The sequence below is a fragment of the Scyliorhinus torazame genome, chromosome 7 (assembly GCF_047496885.1).
Source record: "Scyliorhinus torazame isolate Kashiwa2021f chromosome 7, sScyTor2.1, whole genome shotgun sequence".
Taxonomy (NCBI): domain Eukaryota; kingdom Metazoa; phylum Chordata; class Chondrichthyes; order Carcharhiniformes; family Scyliorhinidae; genus Scyliorhinus; species Scyliorhinus torazame.
Genome location: NC_092713.1, coordinates 200,231,116 through 200,258,959, shown reverse-complemented (window position 1 = coordinate 200,258,959; position 27,844 = coordinate 200,231,116). Strand labels below are relative to the sequence as shown.

General features: G+C 46.4%; 1 protein-coding gene across 2 annotated transcripts in view; it reads left to right on the top strand.

Annotated features, from left to right (window-relative positions):
* LOC140426781 (slit homolog 3 protein-like) overlaps window positions 1–27,844 on the top strand; it is a 925,338-nt gene that overhangs the window by 844,745 nt on the left and 52,749 nt on the right. For both annotated transcript variants that reach the window (XM_072511946.1, XM_072511947.1), the window contains one exon: window positions 21,754–21,908. In XM_072511946.1, coding sequence (XP_072368047.1) covers window positions 21,754–21,908 — 155 coding nt within the window. The remainder of the gene's footprint in view (window positions 1–21,753; window positions 21,909–27,844) is intronic.

Sequence of the window (27,844 nt, the reverse complement as noted above, 5' to 3'; positions counted from 1 at the left end):
CTGTTTTTTTTTTCCTTCCATTGCCTGAGTATCTGAGCACAAATGGCAGGACATTCTGAGGACTGAAGGCAAAGTAGAGCCACTGGATCGTGGATCTTGGGTGCAGGATATCTGCCTCATTTCAGGAAATCCAGGACGTTGGCCCTGTTGTACTCTGGCCTCTCCTTGTTAGGCAGTGGAGCTGAGAATGCAACTGAAATCAAGCCATGATGTTGAATGTATTATTGGGTTCTCACATGGCAGACGAAAAAGGCTTGTTGAGGTTCAAACACCAGCAGTTAAGTGTGTGGATGTAATGTTTTGGGATTAAGCATCAATTTCATAGGACATTTACCATTAAAATATCTAAATTGTAGCTGTTAAGCTGAAAGAATTGATCAATCTATAGTATATGAAGTGTTTCATGAGAAAAAGCAGCACTTTGTATCATACTGTACAAGTATGTCATTAATACTAATTACCATACACTTCAGCTCATTATACAGGAGCTGCGTCTATGGTGACAGTTTGGGTGGACTCCTGCCCTCATCTGTCGATTCATAAATGTCACGATGACAGCCATCTGCTCCCCGATCAGATGGCTTTTATAGATTGTCCACATCCATAAAAGCTCAGAGCTGGACAAAAACAGCGTGAACTCTAATTACGTTATATTGATAAAGAATGAGGTCGTCACTCAAAGTGACATCTCATTAACATAAGATTAATGCCTTCATACCTGCGTCGAGCCCTCACCGCTGAAAATAATTCCATTGGTTAACGCGTTACCCTTTTATTAAATGTCACACTGTTATCTTGTTAGCTCAGCAAGAGAGAGATGGAGCAAGATTTAAATATCTGAGTCAAATTAAATCAGAACTGGTAAGGAAAGCAATCAGACATTAGATTCGCTCCAGCTAGGGAATAAGTCTTAAAAACGTAGCTCCCAAAAGGCTGATCCAAGAAAGCTTTTCATTAAATTAAGGCACCTACTTTCCCGATGAAAGGTTGTTTTGAATTCAGTAAAGGTTTGCAAATATTCTTGGAAAACTGCACATGACAGGTTGCATTGAATAATTGCTTGCAGATGTCCTGCTCGTTTCCTCAGCACTACCTTAGCTTTTTCATAGCCTCTGATAGTATTAACGTTCCATCCTCTCCCAATGTTCCACCATGTTGCATTCCCAAAACTCTTTTTTTCCTCCCTCGGGTGGTGATTTAGGGGGACCGCACCCTCCTTCTGTCAAAATACTGTCAACTTCAAATCAGTTCTTATCATTTCAAGATCTCGTGGCTGTTAAATCTTAGGTGCTGTCAGCTGAAGGAAAGAACAGTAAAGCGGGGAAATAAGAATACTGGTCTGAACATTGTTTCTTCTGGGAGAGTTCTCCGACTGTTCCACCATTACTTTAAACAGCAAGCTCTTTTACTTGAAGTAAAGAACGATAGAACAACATAATTCCTACAGTGCAGAAGGAGGCCATTCAGCCCATCGAGCCTGCACCAATCCTCTGAAAGAGCACCTTACCTAGGCCCACTCCCTTGCCCTATCCCCGTAATCCCATCACCTCACCTAACCTGCACATCTTTGGACACTAAGGGACAATTTCGCACGGCAATCGTCCTAACCTGCAGTCTTTGGATTGCGGGAGGAAACCGGGGCATCCGGAGTAAACCCACGCAGACATGGGGAGAAAGCGTAACCTTCACACAGACAGTCACCCAAGGCTGGAATTGAACCCGGCTCCCTGGCGCTGCAGGCAGCAGTACTAACCACTGTGCGACCGCCCCATGCCCAAGGATACAGTAATTCCACAGAAACATTCATGAGGACTGAAAGAGTCTTGAAGTCTATATTAATCATTAGGACTCAGGATTGAGAGGTGATCTAGCCTCTGGGCTGGATTTCTGCTACCGATTCAGGTAGCTCAAATCAGGGAATTTCCCAACTCGGCAGGCTTGCCTAGGTCTTAAGGACCCCTTGACTACCCATTTGTTAGTTCTGAGGACGCCAGTCAGGGTAGAGTTGGCCCACTGACCCTGGAAGCAGATCTTGGGTGGCCATGGGACCAGGCGAATGCTGAGGTGGGCTGGTGAGAAAGCCCACCTCGGTTCTCTGGGGAATTCTCAGTTGCTGTAGAAGATGTTAAGCCATCTAGCCTTCATACCTTCTCACCACTCCCTACAAGCATGCATACTCCATGTCAACTCATGCCCCCGCCCACCCCTTTTCTGTGGCCCTTCATACCTCACGCTCATGCCACCTCAAGAGCCACTCACCCAGTATCCACCATGAACAGACCTCAGGAACCATGTGGAGAAGAAAAACGAAGCTTCTAATAATCAAATACAGCTCTCACTCACTTGATAGTGAAAAAAACTTCCATTCATGAAACCCGTTCAAAGCTGTTACGTGTTCTCAAGTGGTTAATCTGTTATGTAAACAAATTTCTATTCAGACCACATATCAAAGGCAGCTCATCCTTTAAAAGCCTCCTTAAACTATCAATCAAACTCTGAACTGAGAACCCCCTGCTGAGATCATTGTAGCTTTTGAAACTCAGCAATGCTTTTATAATGAATAATAATAGCCCTTTGGGAAATGTCAGCAAAGTGCTCTATTGAAAGTGGGCAGCACGATAGCACAGTGGGTAGTACTGTTGCTTCACAGTGCCAGGGTCGCAGGTTCGATTCCCGGCTTGGGTCACTGTCTGTGTGGAGTCTGCATGTTCTTCCTGTGTCTGCGTGGGCTTCCTCCGGCTGCTCCTCTCACAAGTCCTGAAAGATGTGCTTGTTAGGTAATTTGGACATTCTGAATTCTCCCACAGTGTACCCAAACAGGCGACGGAATGTGGCGATGAAGGGCTTTTCACAGTAACTTCATTGCAGTGTAATGTAACCCTACTTGTGACAATAAAGATATTTGATTATTATTATTAAATTCAACAACCAGATGCTAGCTTATTTCTTTTTTTTTAAATATATTTTATTCAAAATTTTTGGCCAACCATAACAGTACATTGTGTATCTTTTACACTGTAATATAACAATATAAATAACAATGGCCAGTTTTTTAAACAAGAAATAAATAATATATAAACAACATCAAAATTAAAAAACAAAACTAAATGGCAACTGCCTTGTCCCAAATAAATACTCTCCAAAAATACAATTCAGCAGTCCAGTATACAATTACCTATAACAACAACCTATACATATTATACTTATACACTAACATCCCTGAGAGTCCTTCTGGTTCCTCCCCCCCCCCCCCCCCCCACTCCCCCCCCCCCCCCCCCCCCCCCGGGTTGCTGCTGCTGTCTTCTTCTTTTCCATTCCCTCTATCTTTCTGTGAGGTATTCGACGAACGGTTGCCACCGCCTGGTGAACCCTTGAGCCGATCCCCTTAGGACGAACTTAATCCGTTCCAGCTTTATAAACCCTGCCATGTCATTTATCCAGGTCTCCACTCCCGGGGGCTTGGCTTCCTTCCACATCAACAGTATCCTGCGCCGGGCTACTAGGGACGCAAAGGCCAAAACATCAGCCTCTTTCGCCTCCTGCACTCCCGGCTCTTCTGCAACCCCGAATATAGCCAACCCCCAGCTTGGTTCGACCTGGACCCCCACCACCTTCGAAAGCACCTTTGTCACCCCCACCCAAAACCACTGTAGTACCGGACATGACCAGAACATGTGGGTGTGATTCGCTGGGCTTCTCGAGCATCTCGCACACCTATCCTCTACTCCAACAAATTTACTGAGCCGTGCTCCAGTCATATGCGCCCTGTGTAACACCTTAAATTGTATCAGGCTTAGCCTGGCACACGAGGACGATGAGTTTACCCTACGTAGGGCGTCGGCCCACAGCCCATCCTCAATCTCCTCCCCCAGCTCTTCTTCCCATTTCCCTTTCAGCTCATCTACCATAATCTCCCCCTCGTCCCTCATTTCCCTATATATGTCTGATACCTTGCCGTCCCCCACCCATGTCTTTGACATCACTCTGTCCTGCACCTCCTGCGTCGGGAGCTGCGGGAATTCCCTCACCTGTTGCCTCGCAAAAGCCCTCAGTTGCATATACCGGAATGCATTCCCTTGGGGCAACCCATATTTTTCGGTCAGCGCTCCCAGACTTGCAAACGCCCCATCTACAAACAGATCTCTCAATTGTGTTACTCCTGCTCTTTGCCATGTTCCAAATCCCCCATCCATTCTCCCCGGAGCAAACCTATGGTTATTTCTTATCGGGGACCACACCGAGGCTCCCGTCTTTCCCCTATGCCGTGTCCACTGCCCCCAAATTTTCAGAGTAGCCACCACCACCGAGCTTCTGGTGTATTTCTTCGGTGAGAACGGCAACGGCGCCATCACCATAGCTTGTAGGCTAGTCCCCCTGCAGGACGCCCTCTTCAATCTCTTCCACGCCGCTCCCTCCTCTTCTCCCATCCACTTACTCACCATTGAGATATTGGCGGCCCAGTAGTACTCACTTAGGTTCGGTAGTGCCAGCCCCCCCCTATCTCTACTACGCTGCAAAAATCCCTTCCTCACTCTCGGGGTCTTCCCGGCCCACACAAAACGCATGATACTCTTCTCAATCCTTTTGAAAAAAGCCTTCATGATCACCACCGGGAGGCACTGAAACACAAAGAGGAATCTCGGGAGGACCACCATTTTAACCGCCTGCACCCTCCCTGCCAGTGACAGGGATGCCATGTCCCATCTCTTGAAGTCCTCCTCCATCTGTTGCACCAACCGCGTTAAATTTAACCTATGCAATGTACCCCAGTTCTTGGCTATCTGGATCCCCAAGTAGCGAAAGTCCCTTGTTACCTTCCTCAGCGGTAAGTCCTCTATTTCTCTGCTCTGCTCCCCTGGATGCACCACAAACTTTTCCCCATGTTCAGTTTATATCCTGAAAATTCTCCAAACTCCCCAAGTATCCGCATTATCTCTGGCATCCCCTCAGCCGGGTCCGCCACATACAACAACAAATCGTCCGCATACAGAGATACCCGGTGTTCTTCTCCTCCCCTGAGTACTCCCCTCCACTTCCTGGAACCCCTCAATGCTATTGCCAGGGGCTCAATCGCCAGTGCAAACAATAATGGGGACAGAGGACATCCCTGCCTCGTCCCTCTATGGAGCCGAAAATACGCAGACCCCCGTCCATTCGTGACCACGCTTGCCATCGGGGCCCTATACAGCAGCTGTACCCATCTAATATACTCATCTCCAAAGCCAAATCTCCTCAACACCTCCCACAAATAATCCCACGCCACTCTATCAAATGCTTTCTCGGCATCCATCGCCACCACTATCTCCGCTTCCCCCTCTGGTGGGGGCATCATCATTACCCCTAGCAGCCTCCATATATTCGTATTCAGCTGTCTCCCCTTCACAAACCCAGTTTGGTCCTCATGGACCACCCCCGGGACACAATCCTCTATCCTCATTGCCATTACCTTGGCCAGAATCTCCGGTGCCGGAGACTTCGGCGACCGGCGGGGGCGGGAGAGAAATAGGCCTATAGGACCCGCATTGCAGCGGGTCTTTTTCCTTCTTTAGGAGAAGCGATATCGTTGCCTCTGACATAGTCGGGGGCAGCTATCCCCTTTCCCTCGCCTCATTAAAGGTTCTCATCAGTAGCGGGGCGAGCAAGTCCACATATTTCCTGTAAAATTCAACTGGGAATCCATCCGGTCCCGGGGCCTTCCCCGCCTGCATGCTCCTAATTCCTTTCACTACTTCCTCCATTTTGATCTGTGCTCCCAGTCCCACCCTCTCCTGCTTCTCCACCTTAGGAAATTCCAGCTGGTCCAGAAAACACATCATTCTCTCCTTCCCATCCGGGGGCTGAGCTTCATATAATCTTTCATAGAATGCCTTGAACACTCCATTCACTCTCTCCGCTACCTGCTCCAGCTCTCCCTCCTCATCCCTCAATCCCCCTATTTCCCTCGCTGCTCCCCTTTTCCTCAATTGGTGGGCCAGCAACCTGCTTGCCTTCTCCCCATATTCGTACTGTACACCCTGTGCCTTCCTCCACTGTGCCTCTGCAGTACCCGTTGTCAGCAAATCAAATCCTACGTGTAGCCTTTGCCTTTCCCTGTACAGTCCCTCCTCTGGTGCCTCCGCATATTGCCTGTCCACCCTCAGAAGTTCTTGCAGCAACCACTCCCGTTCCCTACTCTCCTGCTTTCCTTTATGTGCCCTGATTGATATCAGCTCTCCTCTAACCACTGCCTTCAGCGCCTCCCAGACCACTCCCACCTGGACCTCCCCATTATCATTGCGTTCCAAGTACTTTTCAATACACCCTCTCAACCTTAGACACACCCCCTCATCCGCCATTAGTCCCATGCCCAGTCTCCAGGGTGGACGCCGTTCTTTTTCCTCCCCTATCTCCAAGTCCACCCAGTGTGGAGCGTGATCCGAAATAGCTATAGCCGTATACTCCGTCCCCCTCACATTCGGGATCAACGCCCTTCCCAAAACAAAAAAGTCTATTCGCGAATAAACTTTGTGGACATAGGAGAAAAACAAAAACTCCTTACTCCTAGGTCTGCTAAATCTCCATGGGTCTACTCCTCCCATCTGCTCCATAAAGTCTTTAAGCACCTTGGCTGCTGCCGGCCTCCTTCCAGTCCTGGGCCTCGATCTGTCCAGCCCTGGTTCCAGCACCGTGTTAAAATCTCCACCCATTAACAACCTCCCCACCTCTAGGTCCGGGATACAACCTAACATGCGCCTCATAAAGTTGGCATCATCCCAGTTCGGGGCATATACGTTCACTAAGACCACCGCCTCCCCCTGTAATTTGCCACTCACCATCACGTATCTGCCCCCACTATCTGCCACTATAGTCTTTGCCTCAAACATTACCCGCTTCCCCACTAGTATAGCCACCCCCCTGTTTTTCGCATCTAGCCCCGAATGAAACACCTGCCCCACCCATCCTTTGCGTAGTCTAACCTGGTCTATCAGTTTCAAATGCGTCTCCTGTAACATAACCACATCTGCCTTAAGTTTCTTAAGGTGTGCGAGTACCCGTGCCCTCTTTATCGGCCCGTTTAGCCCTCTCACATTCCACGTGATCAGCCGGGTTGGGGGGCTCTTTACCCCCCCATCCCTTGTCGATTAGCCATCCCCTTTTATCCAGCTCCTCACCCGGTTCCCACGCAGCTGTGTCCCCCCCAGGCGGTGCCCTCCCGCCCCGCCCACCCCACCCCATACCAGCTCCCCCTTCTCCCCAGCAGCAGCAACCCAGTAAATCCCCCCTCCCACCCCCCCCGCTAGATCCCCCACTAGCGTAGTTACACCCCCCATGTTGCTCCCAGAAGTCAGCAAACTCTGGCCGACCTCGGCTTCCCCCCGTGACCTCGGCTCGCACCGTGCGACGCCCCCTCCTTCCTGCTTCCCTATTCCCGCCATAATTATCATAGCGCGGGAACAAAGCCCGCGCTTCCCTTTTGGCCCCGCCCCCACTGGCCAACGCCCCCAGCTCCTCCACCTCCCTTCCTCCCTCCCCCACAACCTGTGGAAGAGAGAAAAGTTACCGGGTCGCAGGATTAACAACATAAAAATCATCTCTTCCCCCCTTTTTCCCTCCTCTTCACCCCCCCATATTCGCCCCACCACTTTGTCTCAAACGTTCTTTTTTAATAACCCGCTTATTCCAATTTCTCTTCAACAATAAATGTCCACGCCTCATCCGCCGTTTCAAAGTAATGATGCTTCCCTTGATATGTGACCCACAGTCTTGCCGGCTGCAGCATTTCAAATCTAATCTTTTTATGAAGCACCGCCTTGGCCCGATTAAAGCTCGCCCTCCTTCTTATTTCTAACCTACCCCAATGGCCTGTCAATCAAAGCAGTCCAACCAAGGGCAGCACGGTGGTGCAGTGATTAGCACTGCTGCCTCACGGCACTGAGGTCCCAGGTTCGGTCCCAGCTCTGGGTCATTGTCCAGGTGGAGTGTGCACCTCCGCACTCCAGTCTTGATATATGCGGATCACCGCGTTCTCCCACCTACTGCTCCGAGTTTTCTTTGCCCATCTGAGGACCATCTCTCTGTCCTTAAAACGGAGGAATCTCACCACTACGGCTCTGGGAATTTCTCCTGCTCTCGGTCCTCGCGCCATCACTCGGTATGCTCCCTCCACCTCCAACGGACCCGTCGGGGCCTCCGCTCCCATTAACGAGTGCAGCATCGTGCTCACATATGCCCCGACATCCACCCCTTCTGCACCTTCAGGAAGACCAAGAATCCTTAAATTTTTCCTCCTCGCATTATTCTCCAGCACCTCCAGCCTTTCCACACATCGTTTATGGTGTGCCTCGTGCATCTCCGTCTTCACCACCAGGCCCTGTATATCGTCCTCGTTCTCGGCAGCCTTTGCCTTCACGACCCGAAGCTCCCGCTCCTGGGTCTTTTGCTCATCCTTTAGCCCTTCAATCGCCTGTAATATCGGGGCCAACAGCTCCTTCTTCATCTCCTTTTTAAGCTCTTCCACGCAGCGTTTCAAAAACTCGTGTTGTTCAGGGCCCCATATTAAACTGCTACCTTCCGACGCCATCTTGGTTTTTGCTTGCCTTCCTTGCCGCTGCTCTAAAGGATCCACCGCAATCCGGCCACTTTCCTCTCCTTTTTCCATCCGAATCCAGGGGGGATTCCCTTCTGGTTTACCGCACAGTGCTTTTAGCCGTTAAAATTGCCGTTGGGGCTCTTATTAAGAGCCCAAAAGTCCGTTCCACCGGGAGCTGCCGAAACGTGCGACTTCGCTGGTCATCGCCGCACCCGGAAGTCTGCTAGCTTATTTCTAACCTACCCCAATGGCCTGTCAATCAAAGCAGTCCAACCAACGGCAGCACGGTGGTGCAGTGATTAGCACTGCTGCCTCACGGCACTGAGGTCCCAGGTTCGGTCCCAGCTCTGGGTCATTGTCCAGGTGGAGTGTGCACTTCCTCCCTGTGTTTGCATGGGTTTCACCCCCAGAACCCAAAGATGGATTGGCCATGCTAAATTGTCCCTTAATTGGAAAAAATGAATTTGGCACTCTAAATTTTTTTTTTTTTTAATTAAAGCAGTCCAGTAGAAGGTGTTCTTTTAAATTCTTACTGACACTTAAGCATGGTTTAGTTTTCATGTTTAAAGAGCAGGAGATTTTTAAAAACTTCGGACCATGATACTTAAACATAACTTATCCCTTTTTTAAGAGCATTTACATTTACTCCATCAATTCATGACTTCTATGCTGCAAGTTGAGACCCTTGTAGCAGTCAAAATGAGGCCAGTTTTAACATAGTGCCACTTTCAAATGGCCCTGCTGTCTTTTGAATTCTTTCTATGAATCGAGCCTCGCCCCTTCCAGATGCCAATAAAAATTTAATGTGTTCAAAATGATGGTGGAACCGCTGCATCAGCATCCCACCCACCATTTTTAAAGGTCTGCGGAGTCAGGAATACTCCATGGAAATCCAGCCCTCACTCTTTAACAAAGGGATCTTGATGGGAAGACTCTTTAAAATGAGCATTCTTGGTTAGACTCCCAAGTTTTAAAATGGTGCTGAAGGCTACAGTAATTCTTTCGAAGAATTTGATGACCAAAGTAAGTGCCTACTGTGTTCTATGTTACACTGATATACTTTTGCTCTGTTATTACCTGACAAGTTCCAGATTAGACTGGTATATCTTTACTCTGTAAATGATCTGCGATATTCCAGGTTAGACCGATATATCTTTACTCTGTAAATGATCTGAGATGTTCCAGGTTAGACTGGTATATCCTTACTCTACAATCTGAGATGTTGCAGGTTAGACTGGTGTGTCCTTACTCTGTAATAAAATCTCTACATTTATGGTGGAGACGTGATTCTAGCAGTTTTAAATTGTTCCACATCTGATTAACTAAGAAATCCTAACTTGCAAGATTTGCACTGGGTTCGATTCGAATGTGGTGGTTTCTCAACAGAGCAGAAAGCCACATTGTTTTGCTAGCAGTGGCTGGAAGTGACTCTAGTAGTGACTAGTGGTGTACATTTGCCCATTGTGGTGGGTTAGTTGCTATGTGTTTGTTTTACTTGTGGTTCCAGTGAATGCGTGATCATTTTCCCCTGTGCATATGTGAGTAAGTGCTTGGCACAGTTTGTAACAGGAGAAAGGGAGGGACAGGAAGGGAAGGAAATGCATCTGATTCTTGAGGCTATTGTGGGATCCAGCATGTATCAATGTCTTTGAATACAATAATTGAAGCCCTTTTGTCCTTGATGTGACTTAGCTTGTCTGATGTTTGGTGGTCTTCTGGTGGATATACAACTGGTTGCTGACAGCTGAACAGATGGGAGGGATGTTATGCTTCATATGGAAATGAGGGGCGGGATTCTCCGACCCCCCGCCGGGTTGGAGAATTGCCGGGGGCTGGCGTGAATCCCGCCCCCACCGGTTGCCGAATTCTCCGGCATCGGATATTCGGCAGGGGTGGGAATCGCGCCGCGCCGGTTGGCGCCCCCCCCCCCCCCCCGGCGATTCTCCGGCCCGTATGGGCCGAAGTCCCGCTGCTGGAATGCCAGTCCCGCCGGCGAGAATCAAACCACCTATCTTACCAGCGGGACAAGGCGGCGCGGGCGGGCTCCGGGGTCCTGGGGGGGGCACGGGGCGATCTGGCCCCAGGGGGCACCCCCACGGTGGCCTGGCCCGCGATCGGGGCCCACCAATCCGCGGGCGGGCCTGTGCCGTGGGGGCACTCTTTTCCTTCCGCCTTCGCCATGGTCTCCACTATGGCGTAGGCGGAAGAGACCCCCTCCACTGCGCATGCGCGGGGATGCCGTGAGCGCCCGCTGATGCTCCCGCGCATGCGCCGCACGGCAAAGTCATTTCCGCGCCAGCTGGCAGGGCACCAAAGACCTTTCCCGCCAGCTGGCGGGGCGGAAATCAATCCGGCGCGTGCCTACCCCCTCAAGGTAAGGGCTCGGCCCCTCAAGGTGCGGAGAATTCCGCACCTTTGGGGCGGCGCGATGCCGGACTGATTCGCGCAGTTTTTGGCACCAATCGGCGGACATCGTGCCGATTGCGGAGAATCCCGCCCCATGCCACTAAAGTTCCATCACTTACAGGAAATTAATTGTATGTAAAGCCTGTCGATGTATTTTCAAGGGCTACGATAAGTTTCTGTATTAATGCAAGTCTTGGGGTTGGATACAAATTCTAAGTCATGGAATGTGCAGGGGGGCAGTGGGTTGTGTTATGACCAGTCGTTGGATGAGGTCCCTGAATTTGTTACGATTCCGGATGGGATACCCCCAAATTGTTATACCCCTAGGTGATGAGGGATGAGCTATTTATTCAACCCGCTCGGTTGGTCGCAACAGGCTTAGTTTAAAAAGGATATATTTTCCCAGTCCAAATATATTTCTGTTTTAATAGGAGCCAATTTAGCTAGGCTTTCTTGCGCTAAAGAAAGAATGTGCATATCAATTACTAAAATGTGAGAAGAAAGTAATAAAATGCAATATCCATACAGAGATTAGAAATGAGAAGTGAGTCCAAAAATAAAAGCCAGAAAGATATACGAATCAGTCTTTGGCTTGTCTGGAGAAGTAGATGGTGAAACGTTGTGGTCCTTTAGTTGGGTGATTCCGGTAGTGCTGATCTTGGCAGTTGACCAGTTGGCTTGGAGATTCTTGGTTCTGCAAGTTATCTGAAAGGAGTTATCGTGTTTCCTTTTTGATGGTGGCTTTAGAGTAATAGAGGTTTACAACACAAAAAAGGCCCTTTTGCACCAAAATCAACCACCTAAGTATTCTAATCACATTTTCCAGCACTTGGCCCGAAGCTTTGTATGCCTTATCATCGCAACTGCACAAGTAAATACTTCTTAAATGTTATGAGGGCCTCTGCCTCTACCACCCTTTCAGACCCTCTGGGTGAAAATAAGTCTTTCCTCACATCCCCTCTAAACCTCCTGCCACTTACCTTAAATTTATGCCGCTGGTCATTGATCCCTTCACCAAGGGGAAAAGTTTCTTCCTGTCTACTCTTATCTATACACCTCATAATTTTATACATCTCAATCACGTCTCCCCTCAATCTCCTCTGCTCCAAGGAAAACAACCCCAGTCTATCCAATCTCTCTTCATAGCTAAAACTCTCCAGCCCAGGCAATATCCTGGTACATCTCCTCTGCACCCTTGGCAGTGCTATCACATCCCTCCTATAATATGGATTCTAGAACTGCACACAATACTCTGGCTGTGTCCTAATTAACGTTTTATACAGTTCCAGCATAACCTCCGTGCTCTTAAACTCTTTGCATTGGCTAATAAAGGCATGTATACCATATGCCTTCTTAACCACCAAATTCACCTGCCCCGCTACCTTAAGGTACTGATGCACGTGCAAAGTTTCTCTGGTCCTCAGTGATTCCCAGGGTCCTACAGTTCATCATATATGCCCATGCTTGTCTGTCCTGCCAAGTTCATCACCTCACATATATCGGGATTGAATTCCATTTGCTACTGATCAGCCCATCTGACTAGCCTATCCAAATCTTCCTGTAATCTAAGGCTATCCTCCTCAATATTTACACCCCACCAATTTTTGCTGAACTATGAATTGCTTCAATCAGAGCAAGAGAAAACTTTTTACCTGCCAGCAGCGGTGATGCCGAGTCAATGTTCTTCAACCGCAACCTCACAGCACACAGAAGCACGATAGAGCTAGAACACCAAAATAGCATACAAAGACCAAGGAGTTATTTTTATAGGCCTTTTCTTATGTATTCCTGGAAGGGAAAAAAACACAAACCTGTCTGGGATATAACTCACAGGTGATGGTAATCAGCTTCCATTATCTCCACAGGAGATTGCAGTTCTATATGCATTGCATCTCTCCTTCAAAATTACTCTGTCAGAAAAATGGTGCAATGTCTCGCGACTGAGTATAATCCACAGAGGAACTCCAGCAAGTAGTTACTTTGAAGACTCAACCAGTTTTTGCTGGTATATTCTTTTAAAGAAAATACTTGTCTTATTTAAAATTTCAAAATGTCTATTCAGAATTCGGGGCAAAGATCCCTTGTCATGCCAGTCACGTTGGTGTGGGTGTGGCAGGGCTGATTTGAGGTCGGGAAATCCAGAAACTGGGTGCCTCCCAGATGCTGATTGCTATTCTTAATCTTTGTTTTCTGCCTGATACCAACCAAATTGCCGGGGAAGGGAAGATCAGAGGCACATCTCTGGCAAGGAAATGGGAGGCCAGTGTTAGGGACAGACTAGAAGGTATGGGGGCAGGTATCTAATCACAGGTGGTTGGTGATGTATAAATACCGGATCCAGTAGGTGCGTGGAAAGACCCTTATCTGTTTGATACAGTCGCCCTTGCTTCCTTTTGCACTCCAACTTCCCTATGGTCTGGAAAACTTGACAGGCCCAGGGAAACTTAAAAATGGTGGTTAAAGGTGAGGGAAGCATTATCATTTGAATATTTAAATTGACAAACCTCCCACTGGAAGCAGATTATTTTCCCACACTCTGACCCATTTCTGTTTAAATTGGAAGTGGACAATTTTGAGGTCGGTTATGATTTTTAATATTTTGACATTCCACCTGGCCCAAACCATGCTATTTTAAGCAATTAGTTTGAAATCTGTCTAAATTATCATCAATTTGATCAGTCTATCCATTTTAAAGTAGAGATCTCTGATAGAACTTAATCAAAAGCAGAATTCTAACAAACAAGTCCACAGTAAACTGACTATAATCTAAATTAGTGCGGTCACAGTGTTTGACTGAAGCCTGTTGTTGTGGCAGCGATAGGAACAGTTAATCCTCTGCTGACATAACCTGGACATGCTACATTAATGGTAAGTGACAGTATTATGGGGCCACATAATAATACTGCAGCATTGAAAAGTGCCATTGAGGTGTAAAGTAGGTCAAGAGCCATATTGACTTCAACATGAAAATAGCACGCAGATCTAACTGATGGAGGAACATAATTTTGTTAAAGGACAGTGCCTTTGCGAGAAAGTGGCAAATTCTCTTTTTGTCTGCTGAGAGAAACGAGTCATTCATTACATTCACAGTGATGGTGTCATGCAAAGGCGACTCAGTGATTACACTTAAAAATGACTCAACAATGCCTCCGAGTGACATCTTGGGGTCCCTGAAAATTACTCAATGATGCTGTATGAAAAGTGATGGCCCTTAATAGTGACTCATCTTTGATCAACACATTGTACACAGGTAAACCAATGGGGGGGGGGGGGGGGGGGAAGGAGAAAGACATTTACTAAATACCTTTTCATGAATATGTTGCCTCTTGGCTGCATGGTGGCATAGTGGTTAGCACTGCTGCTTCACAGCGCCTAGGACCCGCATTCAATCCTGGCTCTGGGCCACTAACCATGAGAAATTTTCACATTCTCCCCGTGTCTGCGTGGGTCTCACGCCCACAACTCAAAGATGTGCAGGGCAGTTGGCTAGGCCATGCTAAATTGCCCCTTAATTGGATTTTTTTTTAAAAAATGAATATGTTCTCTCTTTAGTTCCCCTTCCCCTGGCAGCCATCGCAAAGGTGCTGACTCCAAGAATAGTCCCTAAAAGGGCAGCACAGTGGCACAGTGGTTAGCATTGCTGCCTACGGCGCTGAGGACCTGGGTTCGAAACCCGGCCCTGGGTCACTGTCCGTGTGGAGTTTGCACATTCTCCCCGTGTCTGCGTGGGTTTCACCCCCGCAACCCAAAGGTGTGCAGGATGGGCGGATTGGCCACACTAAATTGCCCCTTAATTGGAAAAAATAATTGGGTACTCTAAATTTTTTTTTTTTAAAAGAATAGTCCCTAAATATTGCCTGCTGAGATTAATCAACTCAGTGCAAAATGGAGATTGAACCTGCACTACAGCAATTTATATAGTGTCCGGAACAAAATTTTCAAGGTGCTTCATAGGTGTATTATAAAATAACATATGGCACTGAGACATACAAGGAGGAGTCTGCGTGACCATAAGCTTGGATAAAGAGGAGTGTGTCATGCCCAGTAAAAGCATTTCATATTTATAAATTTAAACATGAACTGTCTTCGGTATAGAATTTTCTGGCTTTTATTTTCAAAATGAATATTAAATCATAGAATTTTACAGTGGAGAAGGGGGCCATTCAGCCCATCGAATCCATACCCGACCCTTTGAACAACCACACTGGGCCCAATCCCCCATCCTATTCCTGCAACCCCACCCTAAGGGGCAATTAGCATGGCCAATCCACCTAACCTGCACATCTTTGAACGGTGGGAGGAAACCGGAGAAAGTGCAAACTCCCCGCAGGCAGTCACCCTGAGGTCGGAATCGAATCTGGGTCCCTGGCGCTTTGAGGCAGCAGTGCTAACCACTGTGCCACCGTGTCACCCAAATGGCTGCTGAGAGTCAAGTGACTTTAGCAATTTCACATAGAGTCAGAACCACATCAAATCTCTGGAAATCTGATGGCCACGGGTGAAGTGCCTCCCTTGAACGGACATACCATGTGTGGAATTCACATCCTCTATTGATTGTGGGCCTATCCAAAACTCAAATTCTATGGAGTCCTAGACTGGTGGTCTCCAAGGGTAATATTTAACAAGAGATAAAGCAGCTAATCATGGGAAGGTGTGAATGGACTCCACCCATTTCCCATTGTTTGTCAATGGCTTTGAACTTCAGATCTTTCTGGGTGGACAATAAAGCTATTGATCATGTGGTCACCTAATCAAAACTGTTCTCAGATAATAAAGCCTATTACTCCAAGGACCAGGGAGAAACCCATCTGCAAACCATATGGCAAGAAACTGCAGCAACAAAGAAAATAACAGCAATGCCATAAAACTGGAGACTGCAACATCATAAGGCCTCATATCCTGTTCCTTTTCAAGTCACCAGTACAGAAACTTGACCTCTTTATAAGAAGGCTACAAGTGACTAACCCCGGAACCTGCTGAAAATAAATCTCTCCAAGGGAATCCTGCAGCAATCTAAAGTACGACTCTGGCTATTGAATTCACTGACAGCACCCTTCAGGAGTGAAAATGCCTTTTTCACCAGACCCGCAATATATGCTTTTTTCTAATATGAGACAAACATATGAATTACAAACTTTTCTTTCAGCAAAATGAATGGCGGTGCAGGTGCAAAAGGCCAACTAGCCTACTACTGCTACTATTTTCTATGCTTCTATGTTTAGGACTTGTAAGAGTACACTATTCTCTTCAACTGTATTTCTATTGAGTTTGTGTGTGAGTGCCAAGTGAGTGACATAGTGACCTTTGGGAGGAATGCGTGAATAAATAATCTTTATTTAAACCCATGAAAGCTTGCTGCTGCTTATTCAAATTGACCATACACTCCGGGATTAAGAAACACACATCTTTCGCTTCAAAAAACACATTGATTATGGACAGTAAGGGAAGGGCATTAGGGTTTCAGTTCTTTCTCAGCCCTGTCTGAAGCAGATTGTCCTGAAGATGACAAGGAAGGCAGAGAGGTGTTGAAAGGATTAAAATTGCAATGCTCAAGAGGCCAGACTTAAAGGAGCACAGATATCTCACAAGATTTTGTTGCAGGAGGAGATTACAGTCAAAGGGAAGTGATTAAGCCACGGAAAGATTTGGAAACCAGGATGAGACTTTTGAAGTGACGATGTTGCTTGACCAAAAGCCAATATAGGTCAGCGTGCACAGGGATGTACGATGGGTGCAATGTGGGAGACAAGCCAGGAATGCATTGAAAAGTGCAAGTCTAGAAGCAATAGGGACATGAATGAAGATTCCAGCAGCAGATGAACAGAGGGGCATAGTCGGACAATGTTACAGAGGTGGAAATAGATGGGCTCCGTGCAATAGCAAATAAGAGGACAGAAGCTCATCTTTAAAACAACTATGTGCATTATGACAGCAAGTTACTTGGAGCCACTAACTGTGTCCTTTACTATTTGAAAAACTCACCTCCATGCTAGTATCTGAAGAGCAGAAAGATGCAAACACAAACCACAGCTTGAAAGCAAACAATTATTTTAATTTAATCCAAAACCAATGATTGTTTGGTGGGTGCTTGATCTAATTCAGCTGTATGTTCTGTGAAAAACCAGTCACTTGAAAGGCTTAAGCAGCAGGTTTTACTGCTTTGCTGAGCAGGATACACTGTTTGGCGTCTGTGGCTGTCATTATATCAGGGTGAATGCCATGAAATAAAGACAGAAAATATTGGTTGACTCCCCTTCATCCAGTGCCAAGCCACTGTCTCCGTCTGACTGAGAACAGGGAGATTTATCACCAAATCCTACAACGGACTCCGTCTAAACAAGACAGTGGAACCTTTAAGCTATCCGTGGGAATTGAATGTCCATTAAAAAGTGCGGGGGGAGCTTCTGAAAGAATTCACACGTTTAAAAACAAGGAGGCCATTTAAAACAATGCTCATGTTTCTCCATGGGCCTTTTTGTACGCCCATTTTTTTCTGGATGGTTTTGACAGGAAAATGTTGACTTATCTGAGGCTTCTTGTTTTCTGATATTGGTTAACTTGGCTGTCTATCCTGTTGTTCTACCTTCCACATCTGCGTAAGATCACTGCACATAAATAGCACTGCAGTCAAACAGCAAAGCCATGAGACTTTATTCTGCAGCTAAGTTAGAAAACCCCAGCTCCCTGGGGGTGCTGCTTCTTACTGGCTATTCCAAGTTTTGGGTCTGCTTTTGATAGTCTCTCATGCCTAACACTACTACTCACTGCCATAAAGAGATCTTGCAATGAGGAGTGCATCAGCCCTGCACAACAACTGACAGTACGAAAGCAGAACCTATTATACAGCAATAGGATTCCCTGTGATACAAACTCAATATGAGACAATATTCTCTGGCCTTCTCACGGCATGCTTCTCAGTGGGGGGAGGCAACCTGCTGTTGGCCAATGACAGGAGCTTCTGGTCCTGTGAATGGAATTTCCCATTAAATCCACCCCATGCCACTGGGCTACTCAGGGTAAGGGTGTACCATTGGCGGGACCACTAGATCCCGTTGGCATGAATATTCGGAGGATCTCACACCTGGTGTCCTTCTCTCAAATACCCTTTTTTTAAAAATAAATTTAGAGTACCCAATTATTTTTTTTCCAATTAAGGGACAATTTAGCATGGCCAATCCACCTAGCCGGCACATCTTTGGGTCGTGGGGGTGAGACCCAGGCAAACACAGGGAGAATGTGCAAACTCCACATTGACAGTGACCCGGGGCCAGGATCGAACCCGGGTCCTCAGTGCTGTGAGGCAGAAGTGCTAACCACTGCGCCACCGTGCCGTCCCTTCTCTCAAACACCTTACCTGCATTCTTCGATATCTCAAACGTGGGTTGAAACATTTGGTGAGCTGAGGCCAATGATGAATTGCTAAGCTGCTCCATTCCACACTCTGTTTCACTGCAGTCACTCGAGACTTAATAAGACTGGAATTTTCCGCACCCGTCTGAAGTGCGTGCCATGGTGGGCAGGGGGAGAGAGAGTAGAAAATATTGTGGTAGCATGAAAATCTGTTCCACTTTAGCGGGAAAACAGGGTCCTATTATCTGCTCTGACATATAATAGCAATAATGGGAAGGACATTTGAATATGATGAATACCCATCACCCTCATGCTGGATCAAGAGGTCACTTTGACGTGTAATTAGCCCAACATGTTTCACAATCAGATATAAGCAACGTACATCTGGCCACCTGCATTTCGCTCATGACTTTGAGGTTTGTTTGCCTACCTTTAATTGTGCAGCTCATCGGATGCAATGACTCAGCACCAGACCTTGCAGGCAACACCACATTGCTCTCAGGGGGAAATCACAGGCAAGGATCTACCTACCAGACCAGCATTAATCCATTGTTGCTATGGACGGGACCGTGGAGCAAGGCCTCCATAAAAACAGGGATAATAACAGCAAAGAATGCACTCCGACACATGACTAGGCGATTACAGGTTGGAAGAACCCTCAGGGTCAAAATGGGAAAGGCTATCTCAGAGAGGGTCGTGAGAGAGCTGGAGCCAGAATTGGAAGATGGCAGAGTGATGGGACATTTAACTTTACAGGATTACAGGACTTCTCCACGCCATGTTTGCGCTGACTGCCGAAGCCATCACCTGCCAAGCCGGAGTGGTGGCTTTCGTGGGCCTCCTCCTGCCACCACAGTCATCCAGCAGGTGACCCAGCGAAAATCCGCCATTGCGCTTATGATTTTCCCGCCATTAGAAATGCAGGTTCCTTTAAGACTAAACCAGGACTAGCTTCACAGTGGATTGAGAGCAGGTGATACCCCCCCCCCACCGCCCATGAGAGGCTTCTGGACAGAGAGGATCCGGAAGGGAGAGTAGAGTTTGCGCTGAACCATTGTATCACAATAAAATTGTTGTGAATCATCAGAAATTCCCGTTGCCAAATATGATGAATAGATATTCACCTGTTTAGCACCCTAACCCCTAGTTAGGGGCATGAAATTAATCATGATATCTGCTGTTGTTATCAAGGAGCCTTCCTGTTTATTGGATCAGGATGGGGGAGTTTGGAGGGAGATGTTGCGATAATTGCCCTTCATTTTATCAGTTGTGCTTTAAATAAAGGGACTTGTCAGTTTTAAAGCAGAAATTTTATGTCAGTAGCCTTTTTAAACCTGTATGAAGTAATTTTATTTTAATATGCAGCCTTAATTCCTGAATTTGTTGTTGTAAAATGTTTATCGAAAATTGTGAAACATAAGACTGGCGCCCAGTAACAACATCTGGGTATGCACCTTTGTCAGTTGATCCTTCTCTGGTTGTGGTCTAGAAACATAGAATATAGCAGTAGGCCGGTTGGCCCTTCGAGCTGTTCTGTCATTTATTATGATCATGGCTAATCTTCTGTCTCAACACCATACTGCCGCCCACCCTCAAACCCCTTGACTATCAAGATGGTTGATCTCAGGAGTAGAGTTTACAATTTAACGCTTGCTTTGTGTGATTGGGCATTTGGGCATATATTGATTTGGAGGCTAACATAGCTCCAAATGCTCGGTGATACCTTAAGTGAAACTCTGCTCTGGCTGTGCTGATTTTATGAAATTTATCCTGGCTCTCTCCAGTGCCTGTGTTCCATAGTCTAATTAAATTCTGGGCCTGTGTTTAGCATAGAACAGGGCCCGTCTGTTTACATTTTGGGGGACTCAGACCACCTGCAGGGACTGGTTCCCAGTCTGAACAAAATGACATCCATGACATTGCCTGGTGCAAGCAAAAGATGATGAGTGCTATCATTGAATGGAATGATAGACAACGCAACGGCTGTGCTCAATTCCAAATTTCTGTCTTCCTGCGTTGATATTTTAAAAATTCATTCATGGGATGTGGGCATCGCTGGCTGCGCCAGTATTTATTGTCCATCCCTGAGGTGTGGAGTCACATGTAAGCCAGTCCAGGTAACAATGGCAGATTTGGTTCCCTAAATGACATTAGTGAACCAGATGGATTTTTACAACAATCAACATGTTTCGTGGTCACCTTTAGACTTTTAATTTCAGATTTCAGATTTTTTATTGAATTCAAATTTCACCATCTGCTGTGTGGGATTCAAACCTGGGTCCCCAGCGAATAACGTGGGTCTCTGGATTACTAGTCTTGCTGACAGATAATCTTTGACTGATCTTCACATGCAAGACCTCCATGAAATGCTGTGCTGCCATTTGCACTTTTGTGTTGCCAATTCATCTGTGGCCAAATCACCTGCCAGCACCTGCTCATGGAAAAGATCCATCCAGAATCAAAAGCCTCAACATGAGCTGTTTTAGCAGTTTTCTGAGCTCCTTACAACTGATTGTATATCATCTGCGTTCAATCAGTTTACATGAATAGCTTTGCATTGAGACAACAAGTAAATAAAGTCACTGCAGTGCAATAATATCTTCAGCTACTGCAGAGAGGGTGTGTTAGTTTGGGCTCTAATTCCTCACAGTCGTTGTCTTTAATATTTGTACTTGAACTGATGATATGTACTTTGATGTCCTGGTTTTCTGTTAAAATTGTTAATGGAAAGGCAAATACGAGTTCTGCGACCTCTGGCGAGTTTGTGTGTATATCTGATATTTAGCTCAATTTAACTTCAAAGAGAGAAACTTCTGCCATTTGCAGTAATGTGCAACTAGTGAACTAGTCATCTGGTGCCCTGTTTACAATATAGTCCTGCTCCCAGCTCCGGGGTTTAATTCTTTTAAGCCTGTCTTTACCCAGCGTTTTCCCAGGAGGCAGGATTCAATCTTTGTGAGGTCTCTCCTTGAAAGGTTGTCATTGACAGCAAGCAATGTCACTCGGTGAAATGAAGCAATATAGCTGCCATACTAATGAAGGAGGGGATGGGGTCGGGGGAGCAGTTGCTTGCAGCACACTGCTTTCATGTATCTCCCATTCCCTCATCTATCCTGACCAACAGAAAGAAAGAGCTCACATTTCTAGAAAACCTTTTCCACTTCGGGACATCCCAAAGTGTTTTACAGTCGGTGAAATGTGAAATATTTATTGAAGTGTAGCCACTGTGGGAATGTGGGAAACTCAGGAGCCTGCTTGGACACAGCAAGTTGTCACAAACATCAATGTGATAATGGGCAGATAATCTGTACATGTGAGTTGCTTGATCAATCTGCCTCGATCTTCCTCTGCATCAGTTAATCCTCTGCAGCTGTTTTTTCTAGATGTTTTATTTTTATGCTTTTCTCCCCCCACCTTCCTGTATTCAGTGTGGAGACAATCAATGATGGGCAGTTCCACACCATTGAGCTGATGATGATGAACCAATCGCTGAGTCTGGTGGTGGATAAAGGAATCCCCCGGAGTCTGGGGAAGCTGCAAAAGCAACCAACTCTAAGCCTGAACTCCCCGCTGTATATTGGAGGTGGGTTTGTTTGCCATTTTCTCTATCTCCTTATCTCCTGCAGCCACAAGGGACAGGAGATGAGCAAAGTGCTGCTGTTTGTCACTCAGTTTGGTTTCAAACTGTAATCCATTTTGATGCCCTTCCAAATGTTAATAAAACAGCACAGCTTGCAATTTGAAGTCTGCTCTTTTTCAAGCCATTTGCCTAGGCTCTCTAATCAAAGAAAGCTAACTCTCATTTCATTCCCCCTTGCCAGAGATGAGCAAACAGAGTGAGCACAAGTACTTGCAGAATTACACACATTGCTGGAATAGCTAGCAGTGTGTGCAAGCTGTGAGGGTGAGGTTGCCTGGTGTATTGGTGTGTTTAAAGATATGAATGTGAGGTATGAATCTAAAATTACAGAAAATCTTTGTTAGTTGGGGTGCAATGAAATAAACAGTGGCTAAGGCTAATGGTGCAGTTAGTAGGATACGGCCTTTGACTATGTACTCATTGACATTGATCATTTGTGTGAGGTCATTGATCTTCTTGACACTTGGTTCAGGCTTTTGGGGCTGCGCTTCTGTCATTGACTTCTGGCTTTCTACTCACACTGCCTTGGGTATACCTGAGGACATTTCACAAAGTTGGCGAGCCGTCTGCACTACATTAAACACAATTGTGATTCAATCATTTTCAACACTGCAGCAGTAAACATTAGGGCTGGGATTCTCTGGTAACCGGCGGGGGTGGGGGGGGTGGGGGGGGGGGGTGCCATACTGCGCCAAGGAGTGGCGTGAACCACTCTGGCGTCGGGCTGTCTGGAAGGTGCGGAATCCTCTGCACCTTTGGGGGCTAGGCCGGCACTGGAGGGGCTGGCGCCGCGCCAAATGGCGCCGAAGGCCCTTCACCGGCCGGCGCAAGTTGGCGCATACGCAGGAGCGTCAGCGTGTTCTGGCGTATGCGCAGAACCGCTGCCGTATTTCCTGCACATGCGCAGGGGGTTCTTCTCCGCACTGGCCATGGTGGAGCTTTACAGTGGCCGGCGCAGAGGGAAAGAGTGCCCCCCCGGCACAGGCCCGCCTGCAAATCGGTGGGCCCCGATCGCGGGCCAGGCCACCGTGGGCCCCCCACCCCCCGGCCGGGATCCCCTGCGCCCCCCCCCGAGGATTCCGCATGCCACCTGCAGAACCAGGTTCCACCGGTACGGACCTGGTGTAATCTATGCCGGTGGGACTGGCTGAAAACGGGCGGCCACTCAGCCCATCAGGGAGCGGAGAATCACCAGGGGGGCCGCTGGCAACGGTCCCCGACTGGCGCGGCGCGATTCCCGCCCTCGCCAAAAACCGCCGCCGGAGAATTCGGCAGCTACGTCGTGGCGGTGGGGTGGGATTCACGCCGCCCCCCGGCGATTCTCCGAGTGGATCTGCAATGGCAAATATTCAAGGAGCACATGGGTGAACTGCAACAGATGTTTGTTCCTGTCTGGTACAAAAGTTAAATGAGAAAGGTGGGAAAAACCATGGTTCACAAGGGAAATTAGAGGTTGTATTAGATCCAAAGAGGTAGCATACAAATTCACCAAGAAAAACAACAGACCTGAGGATTGGGAACAGTTTAAATTCGGCAAAGACGGATCAAGGGATTGATTAAGAAGAGGAAAATAGAGTACGGGGGTAAGCTTGTGGGGAACATAAAAACTGCAAACGTTTCTGTAGGTATGTAAAAAGAAAAAGATTGGTGAGGACAAATGTAGGCCCCTTGCAGTCAGAATATAATGTGGAATGAAGAAATGGCTGACCGACTAAATACATACTTTGGTTATGTCTTCAAAAAGGAGGACACAAATAACATACCAGAGATGTTGGGGAACATGGGGTTTAGTGAGCTGGAGGAACTGAAGGAAATCAGTATTAGTAGAAAAATGGCCTTGCGGAAATTGATGGATTGAAGACCAAGGGCCTGATAATTTGCATCCCAGAACGCATAAGGAAGTAGCCCAAAAAACAGTAGATGCATCAGTGGTCATCTTCCAAGATTCTATAGACTCTGGAACAGTTCCTACAGATTGGAGGGTAGTTTATGCAACTCCACAATTTTAAAAGGGAGGTGGATAGAAAAACCAGGAATTTTGGACCAGTCAGCTTGACATTGGTTATGGGGAAAATTCTAGAATCCAGTATCAGAGTTTCTATCACAGAGCATTTGGAAAACAGTGGCATTAATCAGACAGTCAGCATGAATTTATGAAAGGGAAATAATGCTTGACAAATCTACTGGATGTACCTGGAAGAGCTGATGAAGGAGAGCCAGTGGATGTGGTTTATTTGGACTTTCAGAAGGCTTTTGACAAAGTCCCACAAAAGATATTAGCATGTAAAATTAATGCTCATGGGATTCAGGATAGTTTAGTGAGATTGTTGGCCAAGAAAACCCTTCTCGATTGGCTTGGGCACATACAAGAAAAAACTCACTGTCTGCTGTAACTCTCTTTTCTTTGAGTATTACAATCTTCAAAATCAATCACACAGAATATGACTCAGACTTACAGCTAAGCTCTAGGCATTAGCCGCCATAGTGAAGGAGGCTAGCCAGACTATGATCACCCAGTGTGATATGTTCTTCTCTGAGCTCTGAGCTCTGAGCTCTGTTCTGTGATGGTTGCCCCTGGAGTTACTCACGTTGTTGCTGACTATGTATTCCGATATTTCTTCTTTTATTCAGTTCCGCTCGCATTGAGTCATGTTACCCATACACACCAGGCCTTACTTATTATTATAATAATAATAATCTTTATTAGTGTCACAAGTAAGTTTACATTAACTCTGCAATGAAGTTACTATGAAATTCTCCTAGTTGCCATACTCCGGCGCCTGTTCGGGTACACTGAGGGAGAATTCAGAATGTCCAATTCACCTAACAAGCACGTCTTTCGGGACTTTGTGGGAGGAAACCGGAGCACCCGGAGGAAACCCACGCAGGCACGGGGAAAATGTGCAGACTCTGCACAGACAGTGACCCAAGCCAGGAATCAAACTCAGGTCCCTGGCACTGTGAAGCAACAGTGTTAACCACTGTGCTATCGTGCCACCCATTCTATTGTCCCATCAAGACTTAAACTTATAAATAGAAATAAACAGGATACTCCTGTTCAACCAGCGCGATTCAGCCAGGGCGATTCAATCAAGATCCATTGTCCTCTTAAACACTCTTGTCTGACCAGCTATTAGTGCATTCTGGAGCCTGATGGCCTCTTTGATAATCGTTCATTCTGCTGAAAGGTTGACCACTACTCTCTCCATATTACATATTCGTAGCATGGTCTTTTGTCCTTATGTGTAAACGTGATAACAACTTTAACTGGTGTATCACAAAGTCCCATGTAGCGATAATGAATTTCAGTGTTGACGTGAGTGTTTTGGCAGGTGACCAATATCGATTCTAGCCAGGGCTTTATTTTGTAGTTCCTTTTTTCGGTCTATGCGTCTTTTCCCCTCTGTCAGCCTGTCTCCAGTTCAGCATTCCTCCCTTTGATCCCATAAGTGTAAATGCATGAGATCACTAATTTGGATAACCCTATTTCCCAGAGTGCGTCTGAGATACATACTTTCTTTACAATATTCAAAGCTTATCCAATGACATAGTTGGTTACAGTTATTAACAGTTTGTTTAATTCTATATTTACATATTAGAAATCAATTTCTGTGTTTCATTACCAATTCCACATGTAATTTTTTAAAAAAAAATTTAGAGTACCCAATTCTTCTTTTTTCCAATTAAGGGGAAATTTAGCATGGCCAATCCACCTATCCTACGCATCTTTGGGTTGTGGGAGTGAGACTCACACAGACATGGGGAGAATGTGAAAATTCCACACTGACAGTGACCTGGGGCTGGGATCGAACCCGGTCCTCAGCATCGTGAGGCAGCAGTGTTAACCACTGCGCCACTGTGCTGCCTCTGATTCCACATCTTTTTAATTAAAAAGAAAAATTTAGAGTACCCAATTATTTATTTTTCCCAATTCAGGGGCAATTTAGTGTGGCCAATCCACCTAACCTGCACATCCTTGGGTTGAGGAGGTGAAACCCACGCAGACATGGGGAGAATGTGCGAACTGCACACGGACAATGATCCAGGGCCGGGATTTGGGTCCTCAGCGCCGCAGTCCCAGTGCTAACCACTGCACCACATGCCACTCTTCTGATTCCACATTTAACCATCACCCATTTGCCTTTTTTCCATCTCTTAAGCATCATCATCATAGAAACTTGATATATCGTAACAAGAATAACAGAATTAACAACAAAATGCAATATGATTTGATTTCCACATTAGAGCCCAATCCCAAATATCAGCTGAAATTCTCAGGCCATTATGATTCATTGTTCCCGCTTGCAGCACCCCGTGGGTTCCCAAGCCGCATGGCATGGTTCAGTGGGAAATCCCATTGGCAAACAGCGGGAGTCATGAATCCCTCTGCAAGGGAAAGGAGTTGTTTCCTTTATCTGCTTGATGTTATAGTTAATCTCCTTAGTTTTTTGTTCTACCTGTGTACCCTTATTAACTTCTTCTTCAATTTCATCAGTTGTTCAGACAACAACTTTATTTCTGTAAGATAGCTTTTTATAGTCTTGCATAAATAAGGCAATAAACAGGAAGAACCCACACACTTTTCAGTAATGTTCACCTTGACTTTTGATCTTTTACGTATGCCTATTTCCCTTATGTCCTGATTTTTAACATGTTTGTTTATTTAATCTTTTTGTTACAGCAATCATTGAAAACCTGAATTCTCAGTGGCCATAGCTCAAACCTTCTGTTTCCACGAGCATACACATGCTATGTCCCCTTAAGATTTAAATAATTTAGCATTGCTGCCTCACGACGCCGAGGTCCCAGGTTCGATCCCAGGTTCGATCCCGGTTCTGGGTCACTGTCCGTGTGGAGTTTGCATATTCTCTCCGTGTTCACGTGGGTTTCGCCCCCACAATCCAAAGATGTGCAGGGTAGGTGGATTTGCCACGCTAAATTGCCCCTTAATTGGAAAAAATGAATTGGGTACTCTAAATTTAGAATTTAAAAAAAAATAATTCAGTACAAGTGAAAAGTAACTTAAACAAATGTTATGCCAGGCAGCACGGTTGCGCAATGGTTAGCACTGCTGTCTCACGGCGCCGAGGTTCCAGGTTTGATCCCGGTTCTGGGTCACTGTCCGTCTGGAGTTTGCACATTCTCCCCGTGCTTGCGTGAATTTCGCCCCCACAACCCAAAGATGTGCACTATAGGTAGATTGCCTCTTAATTGAGAAAAATGAATTGGGTACTCTAAATTTATTTATTTTTTAAATTTTATGCCAGGTTTCAGGTTTCCCGACGGCGTGGGGCTGCTCCCCATTGACCGGCCGGCGTAACGGAGAATCCCGCCGGCCAGTCGGGGCGGAGAATCCTGCCCACGATATTTTAATCTTCTAAGATTTTGACTTCCATTCCATAACCACCAGATAATTAAGCGATAGAAGAATCCCACCATCTGATGCAGCTTTATTGACACTCACCAGATTTAACATCATCTCCCCACTTACAGATCACCTCACTCATGAACACATGACAGCACTTATCCTTTTACAGAAAGTCACTAATTTCTAACCTATTAGCATTTAAGTACATGGAATTAAAACAACAGATTTTACATGTTCACGTATCGGGCAGCATGGTAGCACAGTGGATAGCACTGTTGCTGCATAGCGAAAGGGTGCCAGGTTCGATTCCCGTCTTGGGTCACTGTCTGTGTGGAGTCTGCATGTTCTCCCTGTGTCTGTATGGGTTTCCTCCGGGTGCTCCATTTCCTCTTGAAGTCCTGAAAGTTAGGTAATTTGGACATTCTGAATTCTCCCTCAGTGTACCCGAACGCTGGAATGTGGCGACGAGGGGCTTTTCACAGTTACTTAATTTGCAGTGTTAATGTAAGCC